General features: G+C 41.6%; 2 protein-coding genes across 2 annotated transcripts in view; both read right to left on the bottom strand.

Annotated features, from left to right (window-relative positions):
* LOC105201288 (serine/threonine-protein kinase NLK) overlaps positions 1-5,159 on the bottom strand; it is a 99,195-nt gene extending 94,036 nt beyond the window's left edge. Inside the window, 3 exon segments of the mRNA XM_011169254.3 lie at positions 3,153-3,255; positions 3,258-3,387; positions 3,389-5,159. Of these exon segments, the coding sequence (XP_011167556.3) occupies positions 3,153-3,255; positions 3,258-3,387; positions 3,389-3,469 (314 nt within the window). The 5' untranslated portion in view covers positions 3,470-5,159.
* A 148-nt stretch (positions 5,160-5,307) lies between these two features.
* LOC105201289 (ubiquitin-protein ligase E3B) lies at positions 5,308-15,488 on the bottom strand. Its single transcript, XM_026139254.2, has 16 exons — positions 14,776-15,488; positions 14,103-14,255; positions 13,695-14,022; positions 13,429-13,617; positions 13,148-13,339; positions 12,896-13,085; positions 12,552-12,794; positions 12,289-12,460; positions 12,082-12,200; positions 11,851-11,966; positions 11,492-11,694; positions 11,007-11,307; positions 10,315-10,707; positions 9,762-9,926; positions 9,523-9,634; positions 5,308-9,374 (listed from the first exon to the last, which is right to left on the bottom strand). The coding sequence occupies exons 1-16, from the start codon at positions 14,937-14,939 to the stop codon at positions 9,202-9,204; spliced, it is 3,213 nt and encodes a 1,070-aa protein (XP_025995039.1). The 5' UTR covers positions 14,940-15,488; the 3' UTR covers positions 5,308-9,201.
* Positions 15,489-15,557: the final 69 nt, after the last annotated feature.

The following is a 15,557-nucleotide window of genomic DNA, read 5'->3' as shown; positions in this document are numbered from 1 at the left end:
GTGTTTAAGATCGTCGTCGCGCGCTGAGAAGGGGAAGCTGCAGCTGTCAGGCTTTTCCGCGTCTCCGTGGAAAGCGTGGGGAAAGTCACGATATTTTCCTCTAGGTAGGGAAAGATTGCGGGAAGAAAAAAACGCCGCCATAAATATTGCCGACCGTACACGATAAATATAGACAGTGTCGTTATACAAATATTGTTATAGCGCGAACTCCATTTTTTTTTTTTCTCTTTCATTCCGCGAGTTCCATGCCGGTGGTGAAAGAGAGCGCGCGGCGAATTTAATTCATTCGTTATAAAGTGCCAATATTGGAATATCCGACGTTATCGACGTCGTTCTTTCTGTTTCGGATGTATTTTACATTTTTAACGCGCATTTTCAGCAAAATAATCAGCGAAGGAAAAATGGAGTGGCCCACTCGACCTTACTTTATTTCATTTTCTTTTTTTAAGCGATAGATCCAATAAAAAGGAACTGAGAGTATCGTACCTCTTCGGTGTGTCGCAGGAAAGTTGCAGAAAGAAGATAATGGCCCGCGACAGAATGATGTAACAGAATAATTTCGTATTATCTGAACGTGAATGTATGCGAGCGCATAATACGCACATAACGGATAAAAATTTACATACCGTCGCATATTTATGTCGCGCATATTTCACGCCGTTATCGCAAAAATAAGTATATTCTATAAAATCTGTCTACCTTACAATTACGTTTATCTGCTTCGTACAGCGTCGAGTTATTCCAAAAAGCTTCCGCGTGACGCCTCGCCATTTCGATTTCACTTAAAGTGTGATTTATCGTCATTTTCTGCGAGAAAGGAGAGAAAGGCGGGCGAGGAGGTGGAAGTGGTAGAAAGAGGAAGATACAAAAATAAGCTTTTCAAACGGCGAGACGCGAGCTCGCGCTGTCGTAGCCGACCGTGACTTTTTCACGCGGGTGTTTTCGTTTGCTCCGCGGCACAGGAAACACGGAGGGAAAAACGGAAGCTCCGCCGGTGGCTCGCTAAAGCGTGGAAAAGGGCAAACGAGTTTCCTCGACGTAGTTCGCTCTCACCTAGCGGTATACACCTCGCCCGCGCGGGCGATCGCGATTGCCGCAACTCGTCGCTCCACTTTCTACCGGGACATCGCTTGCGCGCGCCCAGAGGCTTTGCTGGAGCGATAACGTTATCTAAATACGTCGTGCATTCGTGGCGACTACGAGAATACGACGAATTTTTCCGCAGCGGGAAAGGAGGGGGGAGGAGGGGGCTCTGGGAACGACCGGATAGAGCGATAGAGACGCGAAATAACCGATTTTCCGGGATACTTGGCAGGAAAACTCGCAGCCAGATACATAATGATACATTTTCTTGTGAAGAGAGAGAGATTTCTTCGGGATTTTTACACAGAAAAAAATTAGTATTAAATCGACAATAATTCATTGTTCCATATAAAAGCAAGAATATAAAGTCTTGTAGGAATTTGATAAATTGACATTCTTGCTAACGTAAAGAAAATTTGTTTCTTCGTGTAAGCAAATTATATCTGTTTGAGATTATCGAATTCTTTCAAGAAGATTTTATATTCTTACTTATATATAAAACGATGAATTGTTGACTTGATATTAATGTTTTTCTTTGTCCAAATCGAAATAAGCTGTAAAGGCCATCTCGGAAAAGATTTCTAATAACAAGGCTAAAAATATTCTTGATGTACTTAATCTTATTGCAACCTTGTGCAATATGAAAATAAAATGATATTAAGATGAGGTCTACAATTCCTATACTGATAGAAACCTTTTTTTTAATGAAAAAAAAAATAGTACATTTTCTTAAAATCATATATTTCAGTGCAAGCATTTATTTGTTCTGTTTAAGTAAAAATATTAACTTTTAAGTAAATAGAGACATATTACCTTACATGTGTATTTTTGCATTTTTTTTATTTAATAATGATTTTATAAATAAATTAATATTGTTAAACTTAATATTAAATTATTTTCTTGGATTAAAAAATTTGATTATCTTGAATATAAAAATAATCTTACAGTAGATATTTTCTAGAACTGCAAAAAAAAATTACTCGAATAAAAATTATTTCTTTATTTTATTTACATGAATATTTCAATTAAGAAATTAAGACTATAAGTAAATAAGCTATTAGGATCAAGTAAATAAATTCGTAATATTTTATCAGAAAGAACACTCTTCAATTTTCCTCAAATCAATCTGCGGTCAAGAATAAGTCAAAAATATTATAATTTATCTGCATTTGCATTGTCTAATCTAAATCTGTCTGAGAAAATTAATGAGATAGCACCAAGATCGTTTTATTTCAGATTTGAGAATTTTTCCATTTAAGAATAGTCTCTTTCCCAATGATAATTATGATTGTCTTCATATCAATCTTATTTTATGATACGTAAAAGAATAATAGCATTGAAGAAGCCAGAAATTTTTCCTACGAATGCGCGTGCGATTACAACACGCAATTGTGCGTTCAAATACGTATATATTTGTTACATTAATCAGTAAAAATTAATGATATCATAAATTATCCGCGAAAAGCTTTCATCATTTATTCATCGAAAATCTCACTTGCTTTTGCAAATATCTCGATCATCCATTCTGTATGTGATATGCACAGCCAATTAAATCAGGTTTACGACTCGGATCGTTTGACGAGCATCGCGCATCGTCAATGCCACATCGTAAAGAATTTAAAAACGTTGATCAATTAACTTTTTACGGTCTTACGTCTACCGTCAGTTGCAGAGCCATATTTCTTTCTCCTCCAAGCATTCCTATTAAAACTGCCACGGCATTCATACATGAATGACACTTAATTTTCCCGAAGGAAGCCAAATGCATTTTCTTTCATAACTTTGTCATAAAATCTTTTCTTTTCTTTTTTGTGCCGAGGCTTTCGAAATTTTGGTGTCGTTTGCATTCGAATGACACAGCACTCTTGAACGTAAAAAGTATAACGTAAGGAAAAATCATTCATATAGGAACAATACCTCTGATGTGGCAGTCAACGTGGAGCTGCAAATTTTACGGAGCGCGATCGTCGCTTGCGCGCAATCAGCTGTTCGCCGCGGAAAAAGGTCGTGCTCGCGAAAAGAGTTGAGAATGGGGGAGAAAAAAAAGAGAGAAAGAGACTCGCACTTACCAGACGACGCCGAAGGCCCCGTAACCGATGGGTCGGTCCGGCTGGACGGGATCCTGGGCTGGCGGCGGGGGCGGGGGAGCGGGGGCCGCAGGGTGGTAGTAAGTGGGGGCGCCGCTTGGGCCGCGGCCGCCGCGGCGGCGGCGGCGGCGAGGACGGCCTGGCCCGGGTGGGCCCCGGCGGCCGCGGCGGCGGCGGCGGCTGCGGCGGCACCGGCGCCCCGCCGCCGGCGCCGGTCGCCCCGCCCCGCCGCCCTGCATCAGCGGTATGGACACGCTCATGGACACCCGCGAGTGCCGGCTGGGCCCAACCACTGCCATCAAAGCACTTGCTGGCCCGTCCGCCCCCACTTCACGGGCCGTGCTTCTTCGCCCCCTCGACGACGACGACGACGACGAGGCGAGCCACCGTTACTTTGTGTCGCCCGTTTCAGCCACGTACGATCGGCGGGCGAGTCGATCGGTGGTGGACCCGGTGGTGATAGTGGTGGTGATGATGTTAGAGACGTTGAATCTCACGCGACGGGCATAGTTCCTCTCTTCTCTCGCTGCAGCACCGAAGGGATGTCTTCGCTCCGGTCTTCACACCGGTCACACTCTACTGGCGAGGCGGTCACTCGCGCGAGCGATACGCTGCGCGGACGGCGTCCTTTATCACGCGCTCCGAGATAAGCGACGACGTGTCGTCCTCCACCTCCCGCGCGCACACCTCGCCGTCGCTCGCGCTCACGTCGACGAGGACGCCGAGGGCATCACCGTTATTATCGTCGCGCCTGTGCGATCCCCGATCTCGAAGAGCCTGTCTCCGCAATCCCGATGATACGCATGTACATCTGCATGCAACATATATATGTATATATATATCCCTTCCGTCACGTACGATATCGCGAGAGCGTGACAGCGAACGGCACTTAGCGCGCTTGGCGACGCTCAGGTTAGGTTATGTTTGATGCACGCATCCATTCACGCGCGCACGCACAGAAGCGTGCGCGCGCGCGCACGCACACACGCACACACACACACCACACGCACCGCTGCACTCTCCGTGTATGTATGCGTACTCCCAATCACGGTCCGCTCCCGCACTCTCTCCGCCGACGACGCGTCGCCGCCGCCGCGTCCGTCAATCGCACTCTCCCGTGGCGGCGGGCTTCATAACAACGTACGTCGTCGTCGTCGTCGTCGTCTTTGTCGCCGTCGGGGTTACCTCCTGGGTGCCAACGCGGTGATGGATCAAGGTGGAGGAGGGGAGAAACGTGGTGGACGAGCAGCGGAGGGCGGCGCTTGTTTCTAGGAGACACGCGACGTGGTGGAGAAAGGAGACGGCGACGCGGCGATGGGAACGCGTCGCGCGAGGAGGAAGCCGACGACGTTTGTGGCCGTCCACGTCGTCCAGTCCACGATGTTCCCTCGGTGCGCGTACGTACGCACGCCCGCACGCACGCACGCACGCTGCACGTACGCACGCACGGGCTCTCCCTCGCGACCGCCGCCGCCACTGCCGTTTTGCCACTGCGTGGTAATCGCCTCCTCGCGCAGCGAAACACTCACTCTCTTTCTCTCTCTCTCTCTCTTGTTTGCTCGTTCGGAGCACACGCGGGATGAGAAGCGGAGCACCAAGAACACCAACCCGGGAACCACACGCGAAGGGGAGAACGTTTTCTCTCCGACCGAGCCGACGACACGCGCGACAACACACGCCGCGGAGACGGGGGTGACTGATAGCGACAGATGGACGAAAGAGAGAGGGGGGGGGAGCACGACGGGAGCGGGAGGAGAGAGAGAGAGAGACACACACGCGTCCAGTGAAGACAGAGAGGGGGGAGGGAGAAAAAAAAGGAGAGTTTCTCGCGTAGCCGCGACGGGAGATCGAGCCGCGCTCCGCCGACGATACACACGTCTGCCCGCAGTCGAAGCTTGCTGGCCACTGATGTCGCCAGGCTACGCCAGGCCCTGCGCCACCACGACCCGCAGCGCCGGGCACAAAGGCGGTCACGTGACCGGCGCGTCGAGCAGCGCGCAGGCGCGCGCGCGTGCGCGCCACGTTTTCAACTTCCTCTCTTCGACTCTATCAGTCTTCTCTCCTTCTCTCCCTCCCTTTCTGTTCTTTCTGTTCTTCCTGTAGACGAAATAAGTGTCGGAAAGGGTAACAAAAGATCCATCGTTTTAGTGATTTTATTAAAGGAAATCGAACTTCTCTCCCCTGACTTTTTCCTACATCGAGTTTTGTAACGTTAATAAAATTATACATGCGTATAAATTTTTTTTTCCCGCTTTCTTATTACAGTGTGTACGTTGAAACAGGGCAATCTTTTTTTTTTGTACAGTATGTAGTGTGTGTGAACTCGTCAAAATTGTATTGCTAACATGCAACGCGTTCGCAGTTCTCTTTCTTTCGACTCGAACATATTTCTTCGCGCGAAGTACAATGATAAATCTCGAAATAATTAAGTGAGATAATCCGTCGTTGGAACAAGCGATAAGCTGGCCGATCTCAAAATCGGTCACCTACTTCCGCGAAACTCCTATCTGAACTTTCATTCTTCCTTTTGGCAATGGAGTTTGCGAGTTTCATCCTCCTCTTCTCTCTTTTTCTCTGCCTTTTTCGCAGGAAGGGATCGGTTGCGTAATGAAGGAAAGCGAAATGCACACGAGAGACATTAATGCAACACCTTTTACGACGTGTGTATATATTTACACGATTGTTGCCAATCCTCACCGTATATGAAATTAGCGGATCTCTCCCGTTCTTACACAGAATCTCCTCTCCTCGTTACACAGAATCTTAATAATTTAAACCGTCGATTAACAAACGGCGAGCGCGGGGCGGCCGTTGCATAATCGAGACGAGCGATTTACACAATGCGTCGCCTTCGTTCGCTTTGCAATTGTAAGAGAAACTCGCTTCACAGTTGCGTTGCTACATTCCCTGCATCCTTTTTTTTTTTCTTCTGTTTCTCTCTTTCGACGAAGAGTTATCTCGCGCGGTCTCGTTAATTGTTAAACCTCGTAAATGCAATGAAATTCGTTATCGCGGCGAGCGTCGAATCGTCTTACAATCGCAAGTTTCCCGTTCGATTATGCCAATCTTAAGCCTATACTTATACTGATAGTCGTCCTGTAAACTTTATCGCTCTTACGACGAGTATACGTGCCGAAGTATTCGCTGCTTCATTTTAATAAATGCACACAATCCCGCGCTCACGCAACGTCCCTAATTAAGTCGAATATACAACAATGTACAAATATAACTTAGCGTCGATGTAAATATAGGTTCACTGCACCAGTCAGTGAACAAATAAAAAATTGAACTAATCAATGAATACATACATGAAATTTTGATTACAATTAAAAAAATGATCTCTTAACAAAATCTTTATAAAAATTAGATTATAAAAAGTAGAATCAATTCGCAATTTATTATTTTAAAGTCTTATTATTTTAATACTTTTCTGAAATAGTCATTTACTGGTGATTGTTCAGCGACTAATGCAATAACCCTACATATCGCGTAAATAAAGGAAGAGTCAATTTGACTGTATACTCGGAAACTAATAGATATTGCACAAACACCAAGTAAGACTGAGTTTACAGCTACATTGAACATGCATGATTTGAAGATCAGTTATATTCTACGCGCTCCGATGCGATGAGAGCATCTTCGTGTTGTTCACCTCGAAAAATAAAAATCGTACAAACGTTCAACAATGCGGCGCGTCCTCTTTTTTTTTTTTTGTAATTGCGATCTCATCGATTGCGTGAACGCAGGTTTACAGCACGCTCGCAACGAATCGGCCTAATCACGTAGGAAAATATGCAGAGATTACATCTCACGAATCATTCGCCCTTATCTTTGGTCTATTATCGAATTCCTTCCAACGTCAATGCCGCTTGCGCATTGTCGTCTGCCAGAAGAATGCGTACCCGAAAGGCAAGAGCAATAATAATATTACATCATTACAGACTTCGCTTCTCGCGCGGAATATCGCAGCACCTTTTTTTTCTGTGGCCCTCTCTTTTTTTTCGTATTTATAAACACACGTTTGTATCTCGCACACGTTGCGATCACGACGAGTTTTGTTCGAAGGATAAAATCTTCGTCGACTTCACGCCGTATAATGAGCGAAAAAAATCTGGCACCACTCTATGGAAACTCGAGTTAAACATGATCAGACTGTTTAAGCAATTGGACTAATCGTTAAAAATCTCCACCTAACAATTGCGATATAAAAGTGTGATAAAAAGATAAAATTAAATCGATGATGTACATTAATATAATATAAATTATAGTATTATAAATTTCATTTTGTCCACGTGCAGTTTCTTTATCAAACTATCTCTCATTTACTTGTCACGACGATTAAAATTTCACTAGAGACAAATACAAGGAAAATATGTATTATTTTAAAATTAAAAAAATACATTTCTCTTTGTTTTTTCTCCTTTTTCCCTTCTCTAATCTCTTGTTATTCAATCAGTTTCTTATTACGGACATTCGAAGAACTTTCCAACCGCGTGGAATACGACGAGACTCTTGTCATAATCTCCTTCGATCGGAACGAATCCCAGGGACTTCTCGTCCGCGAGCGCCCATGGGAATTGTACCTTTTAGATCGTATTAAATCGATTAGATGGCACGTCGCGCCAATAATCCGTACAAAAATCTTGAGAAAATAGCTTTCAAAATAGATCGCGGTCTCCCCCATTGATCTTTCTCTTATTGGAGAAAATTTTTTTAGAAACACGCAAGTCGTTTTTTGATTGCTCACAGAGACTTACTTCGCACGCGCGCTAGTTCGTCGACAAGGCATCCCCCAATTCCAAGGATGTTCCTGTTAAATAGCGGGAGTGGCGAACCTTTTCCAAAGTGCGAATGCAAGCTCAATTGAATCAATAAACAGTATGGATCACAGCCTTTTAAAATTTTTTACAAAAGATTGTGTCCACGACAGTTTGAAATGCAACAAAACATATCATTATACACTAATTTCCTCATTTTAGGAACCTCTATACTTTTCCAAGTTTTATCACAATTAAAAAAGTGAAATATATAAGTAAAAAAATTTTTTGTAAAAATATAAACTCAAAGTATCGTTCTACATTATAACCTTAAGTTAATTACTCTAATTATACTGAGTAATAATTCAGAGAATAAATCAAGTAATAATTTAGTAATTTATAATTGTGTAAGATATTACAAACTTTCAGGATCACGATTATGGATGCGGTCTTTCCCTGCTTATTAATTCAATTTCCAAAGTGGATACCCATCAATCAGCGGGCCCGAGTGGTAATGAATGTTATTTTCAACATTATCTATGAAAATAAATTTAAATGTCCGCCATCCCCTGATCTTAATGTAATGTTTGATCAACGACTCTATTCACTAACAAGCGCACAATTATCTCAGCGGTATTAAGCTCATGAGGTATGATGTATTTCAAATCGATAGTGTGTGCCTGTATGAATATATCGAAGACCGCAGAAACGAACGTTGTAAACAGGCTCCACCCTAAAATACTTAGCTCTCGTTATACGATGAAATTTATTTAATTATAATATATATATATATATATATATATATATATATATATATATATGTGTATACGTATGTATCTAACAGTTAACTATTCGCAGAACTCGTTATTGTGTACCCTTATGTTGTACATTCACATGTTGCTTCACGATACCATCGATTCCCGAACAATACTGAGGTCGCTGTTTTCTCAAAGAAAATCACGACACATCTAAGATGTTTGCGTCACCTAAAAATCAACAGATAATTTAATCGTGCTGTAGATTATACAATATATCTGGATAGGGATAAGGGCGGTTTAGGCATCACTTGACATCGCTTTAGAGTGTCGAATTCGAGGTATCGATCGTGTCAGTCATTTTTTCATCCCTATGAAATCTTACGGCGTATCCGATTGCCGATCGAATCTCATTTTGTTGCGATTGTCGAAAATTCGCGCATGATGTTTCGACAAATTCGCACAATCCTTCGCTCATTATTTCTTTCCTGAGAAGGAAAAATGCGTGACCGGTAACACTTAAGAGAGTTCGAAACCGGTATTGCTAGTGACGGCATAGCGCAGCTTCTCTCGCAGCGTGCTCTTTTTTTGATAATTCGGCAGCTTAAGCAAGTTGAAACATGTTGATGAAGTGGGCAGTCGGTTCTGCGGATCCTTCTTGCGAATCGTAAAGAAACCCCTGATTACACTGCCTGAATCGTAAAAAAAAAATGTTTAATTAAGTTAAATTTACAAAGAACTTGAAGATCTTTTTAGTTTCTCGATTTTTGTTGCTCGATTTTTGTCTCGATTATAAAAAAATTGGCTCATTTTTTTTTAACTACTTCATAACGATCGTACCAATAGTGTCGCCGGTGTCTTCATCGTCACACACTTCTACGCATCGTATAGAGAAAGGTGGCTCCAGGTGTGCAAAACCCAGCAAAGGTGACTTCGAGCAACTCGTTACAAACTATTATAAACATCATTATTAATATTAAGAAAATTATTAATAAAATATCGATATTAGAGATATTACTAATTCAAGAAAATCATTGCTGAATTGTCGATCAAAGAAACTATTAGTTAATATTATATACCTTTAGGAACAAGCCTCTTTCCTCTTCCGTAAAATCCTTCTCCAAAATGTCCCACAGCCAGCATACCACTCGATGACTATCATGAAACCCGCCGTAGTATTGAGTATGTCTTCGTAAATCTCGCAGGTCTAAAGGTACGTTATCACCCGAAATTAATCTCTGTAACTGCAAAACCATGTTCCATGATTATTTAATCAAACGTATACAAGTATATAAGTAGTATGTATATATATATGTATATATATATATAAAATTATATATATATATATATATATATATATATATATGTATGTATGTATGTATGTATGTATGTATATATAATTATGTTTTATTTAAGCTTTTATTTCATCTTAAATTCTCTTCGGACTATAAAACTATGATTCCAATTCAAAGTCATTGAAATAATTTATTAATTTAACTGTTACATTACATTTAATTATATGTAACTATATTCGATTTATCATATTCAAATTAATAATTATACGCTATTTGATTCTGATATCTCAGTTATAGATTGCACTACAAATAAATGTAAGTGCTCTTGAAATCTCACCTCGGGTGTCGAGAACAACGACAGCCACTCGGGATTAATGATCGAGCGGAATCCCTTAATAAAGGCGGTCGTTTGCTCCTTGATCTGATGATACATTCTATAATGCGCCATGTGATGAATATATTGAATCTTGTTTTGATTGGTCACGGCGGTCGTGCGCCCGCCAGTGATCAGCTCGTGCGTGACCAACTTTCCGAGCACATCCTCGTCGAGAGAGAATGTCAACTCCAACTGACGAATATCGCCTTTGTAGTGCTTCACTAAAGTCAGACTACGGTAGAGATCGCGATCCAGCGAGGCGAGCTCGTCCAGCCAGCTGTACAACGCGCCACCTGTTTGCCCAGAAAATTGTGAAACGAAGAATGACGCGAAAGGCACGTCCACGACGATACCCTGGAAAGAGATCAATCGTTGCGAGAAAATTGATTTTATTTAAGGATGATAAAACTAAATCTTACTCATTTCTTTATTTCGGACTAATTAAGTATTAATATAGTAAAACCATATAAACACTGAAAAATAATATTAATATCATAAATAATGTGAATAATTAAAATAATCATTAAATCATATACTTATAATAATATGAAAGAGATTATTTTAAAAATATTATTTCATAATTTAATCTTTATCTGCAATTTTTAAATTATGTCACATTTACAATTAATTTATTTCATCATGGATAAATCTACCTCGTAAACTGCTTTGCCGAGCATCCGCCCGACAAACTCGAACAGTTGCAAGTGATTGTCCTGCATGAAAGACGTGGGAGATGGGTAGAGCCTGTTTTCGCTGGTAGCTTTGAACAAGTTCAGAGATGGGTCGAATACTCGCTTTATTGTCTCTTCCAAGAACTCCTTGAAAACTCCATCCTGATCAATGCCGGCTTCGGCTAGACCTTGCTCGTTCACGAAACGTACCCTGATTACACCTTTCAATGCCTGTGACGGCAACATGGCCAATTGTCTGTATCCGTCCTCGACTATCCGTGTTCTGTAAAATATAAAAGAATACTTTATATATTGAAGCAAACAATACACTACAAAAAAATCGTGAAATATACCATATTGGAAAAGAAAGATTTTTAAAAAAGTGTCAAATTCTACTAAAGTAAAACAAATTCTTTTAGGACCTACAACAAGAATGATTAAACACAAGTAGAAACATATCAACAGACCTGTGTACGACGATGAGAGTAGTCGGAGGACTGTTACAAGCACTCTCAGTCAAACCCATCACAGCTTTTTCATCGGCTATATGTTTACGAAATAATACAACTCGCTCGGAATGAGGAATGACATGAGGCATTTTTGAAAGTAAAAGCGCTGCGCCACGTCGTCCCTTTTCCAAATCAGCCAAGAAGCCAGATACTCGTACTTCCTATTTTAAAAAATAAAATTGTGAATCACGATATATTCAATATTAAAATAAATGTAATAAATACATATCTTTATTTCAGTTATGTATTAAAAGTTTTGTAATTGGAATCTGAGTTATTCATAAAATACTGAAGATAAATTCACAAGATATACTTAACTTGGCTAACCAGTGACCTTCCGGGCAGAACGTCCTGCGGCAATCACGTCGATAGATTGCCATTAAAAGAATGTAAAGTGAAATAAACAGAGGATTGCTAGATACCGATTTCACATCTGTAATTTAAAAAAACGTACATATATCACATCTTCGTATATCAATCTTTGAATTCTTTCTATTTTTCTCTTGCAATTTTGATTAATTTAACATGACAAAAACTGATTAAATTACCGAATAAATTAGTGAGAACCGCTTTGTACAAGAATTGATTTAAAAAGTACGACATAGTGATGAAGTCCGTGAGCTTGAAGGGATCTTGATGCTCGTACATCTCCATGTCGTCTAAGATGCTGAAATTAAGGAATCATAAGATTAGTATTCATTTAAAATCAATCAAATTTAAATTTAATATGTTTGAAAGAAAATCACATCACTTACGTAACATAGTGCGTCATACAGTCCGCAAACAATATTAACATCTGGAACTCGGGTGCAGTGCACTTAGTATTGGCTGCCAAGAGATCTAGAAACGCTTTCAAACCACAGTGCGGTCCCAGGGTGGTCAGAAACAGCCACATATGATACAGAATTTTGCCTTGATAGCACAATCCTGTTTTTGTATGTACATGTTAGTCGATATATGACTATGAATAATTTATCAGTATCTTGCATAATTATATGCTAATCTATAATATATGTACCTGTCAGTATTTCTATTTTCATCTGCGTAAGGGTGTGCAATGCCGTTTGATACAGAGAACAAATCAGAGCTATCTTGGTAGCCTCTGGACTGCCCAGTTTCCTATAGTTCTTGGTGCTGTTGTTTCTATTAGTGCGAGCCTCGAGAAATGCTCGTCGGAAAATATTGGCGCCCATGGAAGAGGTACTTTGCTGTTCTACCGGAGATGATACCTCTTTCTCAACAAATTCAGTTAGTGGCTGCTCTGAAAAGAAAATAGAAAGTAAACAAGAAGCAAATTGATCTTAATCAGACACTCTTTTGCGAATTATAAGAAGTATCTGAGATAAAATTCATGACTCTCACCGATTAAATGCGTAACAATCCTGCCTGTCCAAAGACATGCGAGCTGCACCTTTACCGAAGGAGTTGCATCCTGCAATGAGGTATCGATTGTCTGTGCAAACCAGCCTAATACTGGATGCCAATGCGTCAAATTACTCCGTTTGGCGACTACGTATTGTTGACATGCTTCCAGCATTCTTGTAACGACAAACTGTAAAGAATCAACGAAATATTATCGATTCACATAATGGAAAGATTATTGTAACAACTTACTGTAAAAGAAGGAAAGCAGAGGTCTCTCAATACTTCCTCCCTTTCAATGTTTGCTAGTTGTATCAAATTAGCGAGCAAACAAAGCGCATAACTGCCCTCCAGCGCGTTAAAGACGATCCTCAAATTTTGTTCAGAATTTAGCAACTCCAAACTTCTCGCAAAGAGGTTATTCGTTATGAACGATGAAATGCACTGTAAATATACATTAGGAACTTCACATAGATTACAGAAGAAATATCATAATGTACATGAAGCTTGTAAATGTTTTCTTTCTTTTCTACCTCTGGTGACAAGACATTCAGGTGATAGACCAGAGCTGGCACGCTAAAGATGTTAATTAGGAACAGGGACACTAGCTTGTCAGACATTTGGGAAGAGATCAATGGTCTCAGTGTCAGAGTAACCGCTGCTGAAAGTGTAACCGGTTTCAGAGCGATTTTCGCTCTACCCAGTCCCTTCATTAGGAGAGTCTGAAATAAAAAAACATGACCCAGAATTAGAGAAAGAATCGGGATCGTTAGAAAGTCTCTTATCTTGTTATCATTACCTGCATAATAGCGTAGAATCCATTGTTAACTAGGTGACCCATTATGTTCGCGCACAGCTGGCTCATACCAGCTTTCAGCTGGTCCATGCCCTTCACCTTTTGAATAGCCCACGTTCCTGGCGATGTAAAACTCACCAGGGTGTGTAGTCGCAGAAGAATAGATTTGTGGTCCGATACCCTCTCCGGCTTCAGGCTGTCCAAGCCAGAGAGGCAGTGGTACAAAACTGTCTTCATTTGCGATATCCATGATATGTAGTGATCCTTGTTGAACGCCACTCCAACGTAAGATATCTTTGGAGACTCAGAATCGAGAGTCAGTACAAGGTATCTGAAAGATTGTCAAGGTTCAACTATGTTTTGGATCTTTCTCAAAGAAAAAATGGAAATATTCAAGCTTTGTGTACTCACCTACACACTCTCTCTATTCTGTCTTGATCCCTTTCTTTCTTATAAATTAACAAAAATCTAGAAATAATTCTATACACCTCCAGAGCGGGTTTCAGTTCTACCAACGCATTGTCAGCGCCAGCATCATCAAGGAAATTGTTATCAAATTCTTCTCTAGAAATAAAAATAGTCTTGTCAGATAACTCAATTTTTTTGCATGGAGCTATGCATTTTATGTCAATCGGCTTTTATGATATAATTCCATTCTTGCAGGAGACAAATTTACTAATTGAAACAGTGGAATAAGGAAAATAAAAATACACTTTACTTATTAATATATTAAATTAAGTAGAAAATGTAAAACTAATATAAAAAATTTCTCTACCATGTGATTCTCTAATATGTGATTCAATTTATCTTCACATTTGCCTGAAGTTCTGTAAATCCGACCGACTATCAACAGTATTTATTTACATCGCAGAGATAACAGCGTAATTTTTACAGAGTTATTCTAAAATATTGATCAAGTGCAATATCGACAACGCAGTGTCTTTTACTCACACATTGAAATATGCATTCTCATATAAACATCAGCTCGCGCATGTTTATTACGAGCCCGCGTACATACGTGCTCGCGGTCAGCTCGCGCGTCTCCGCGCAGAAAAAAATCTCGCGGGCTTTGTCTCGCACTTACAGTATCCGTTTTGTGAACCGGACGCGGGCTAGCCAGGCTCGGACGTGGGCCTGGATCAGGGTGGCCGCGGCCTCTCTGCGCTTCTCGTGCGCCCGATCCTCGCGCGCGGCCTTCTTCTGCTGCAGGAAGCTGCCCTTCGACGACGAGCCCTCCGCGCAGAACATCCTCGAGTCCTCCTCGATCGCCGCACACACCCCCGCAGGCCGCAGGGCCGACCCGAACGCCAACCCTCCGGACGCCTACGCTTCTCCTCCGCCCCCGCCTCCTCCTCGGCGTCGTCGTCGTCGTCGCTCGCTGCTAATCGCGAGGCATCTCCGAGGCATCCTCGTCAGCTGACGGGCATCCACTGATCCCCTCCCCACCACGTATTCACTCCTCGTCCGACTGCGTCGGGACACGCAGAGTCCAAATCGAAACCGCGTCCTCCACGAGGGATTCACTACTTTATCGAGGTTTCGGACGAGACGACGTGCTCTAATATCACCTTTCTTGTTAGAGATATCCTGGTCAGCTGACGGGTATTTACAAATCCCCCACTCCCCCCTTCTCATCCCTAGAAGCGAAAAATCGCTTGACAGTGAGGGACGGAAGGCTCCGGGGTGCCCAAGGCATATCGGAGATTGGACGATGAAGTAATTTTCATTGGAATTTCATCGAATTTTCTCACTTCATAATTTACAAGGGAGATTTCAGAAATCATACTCATATACGATTCGCTCGTGTAAATTTGATGAAACAATTTAAAGAAATGAAAAGCAGTTTCTCATCGATAATTTTAACAC

This window comes from Solenopsis invicta, chromosome 14 (genome assembly GCF_016802725.1).
Source record: "Solenopsis invicta isolate M01_SB chromosome 14, UNIL_Sinv_3.0, whole genome shotgun sequence".
In the NCBI taxonomy this organism is placed as follows: domain Eukaryota; kingdom Metazoa; phylum Arthropoda; class Insecta; order Hymenoptera; family Formicidae; genus Solenopsis; species Solenopsis invicta.
Note: the sequence above shows the minus strand (reverse complement) of the source record. Positions and strands in the feature narration are given on the sequence as shown.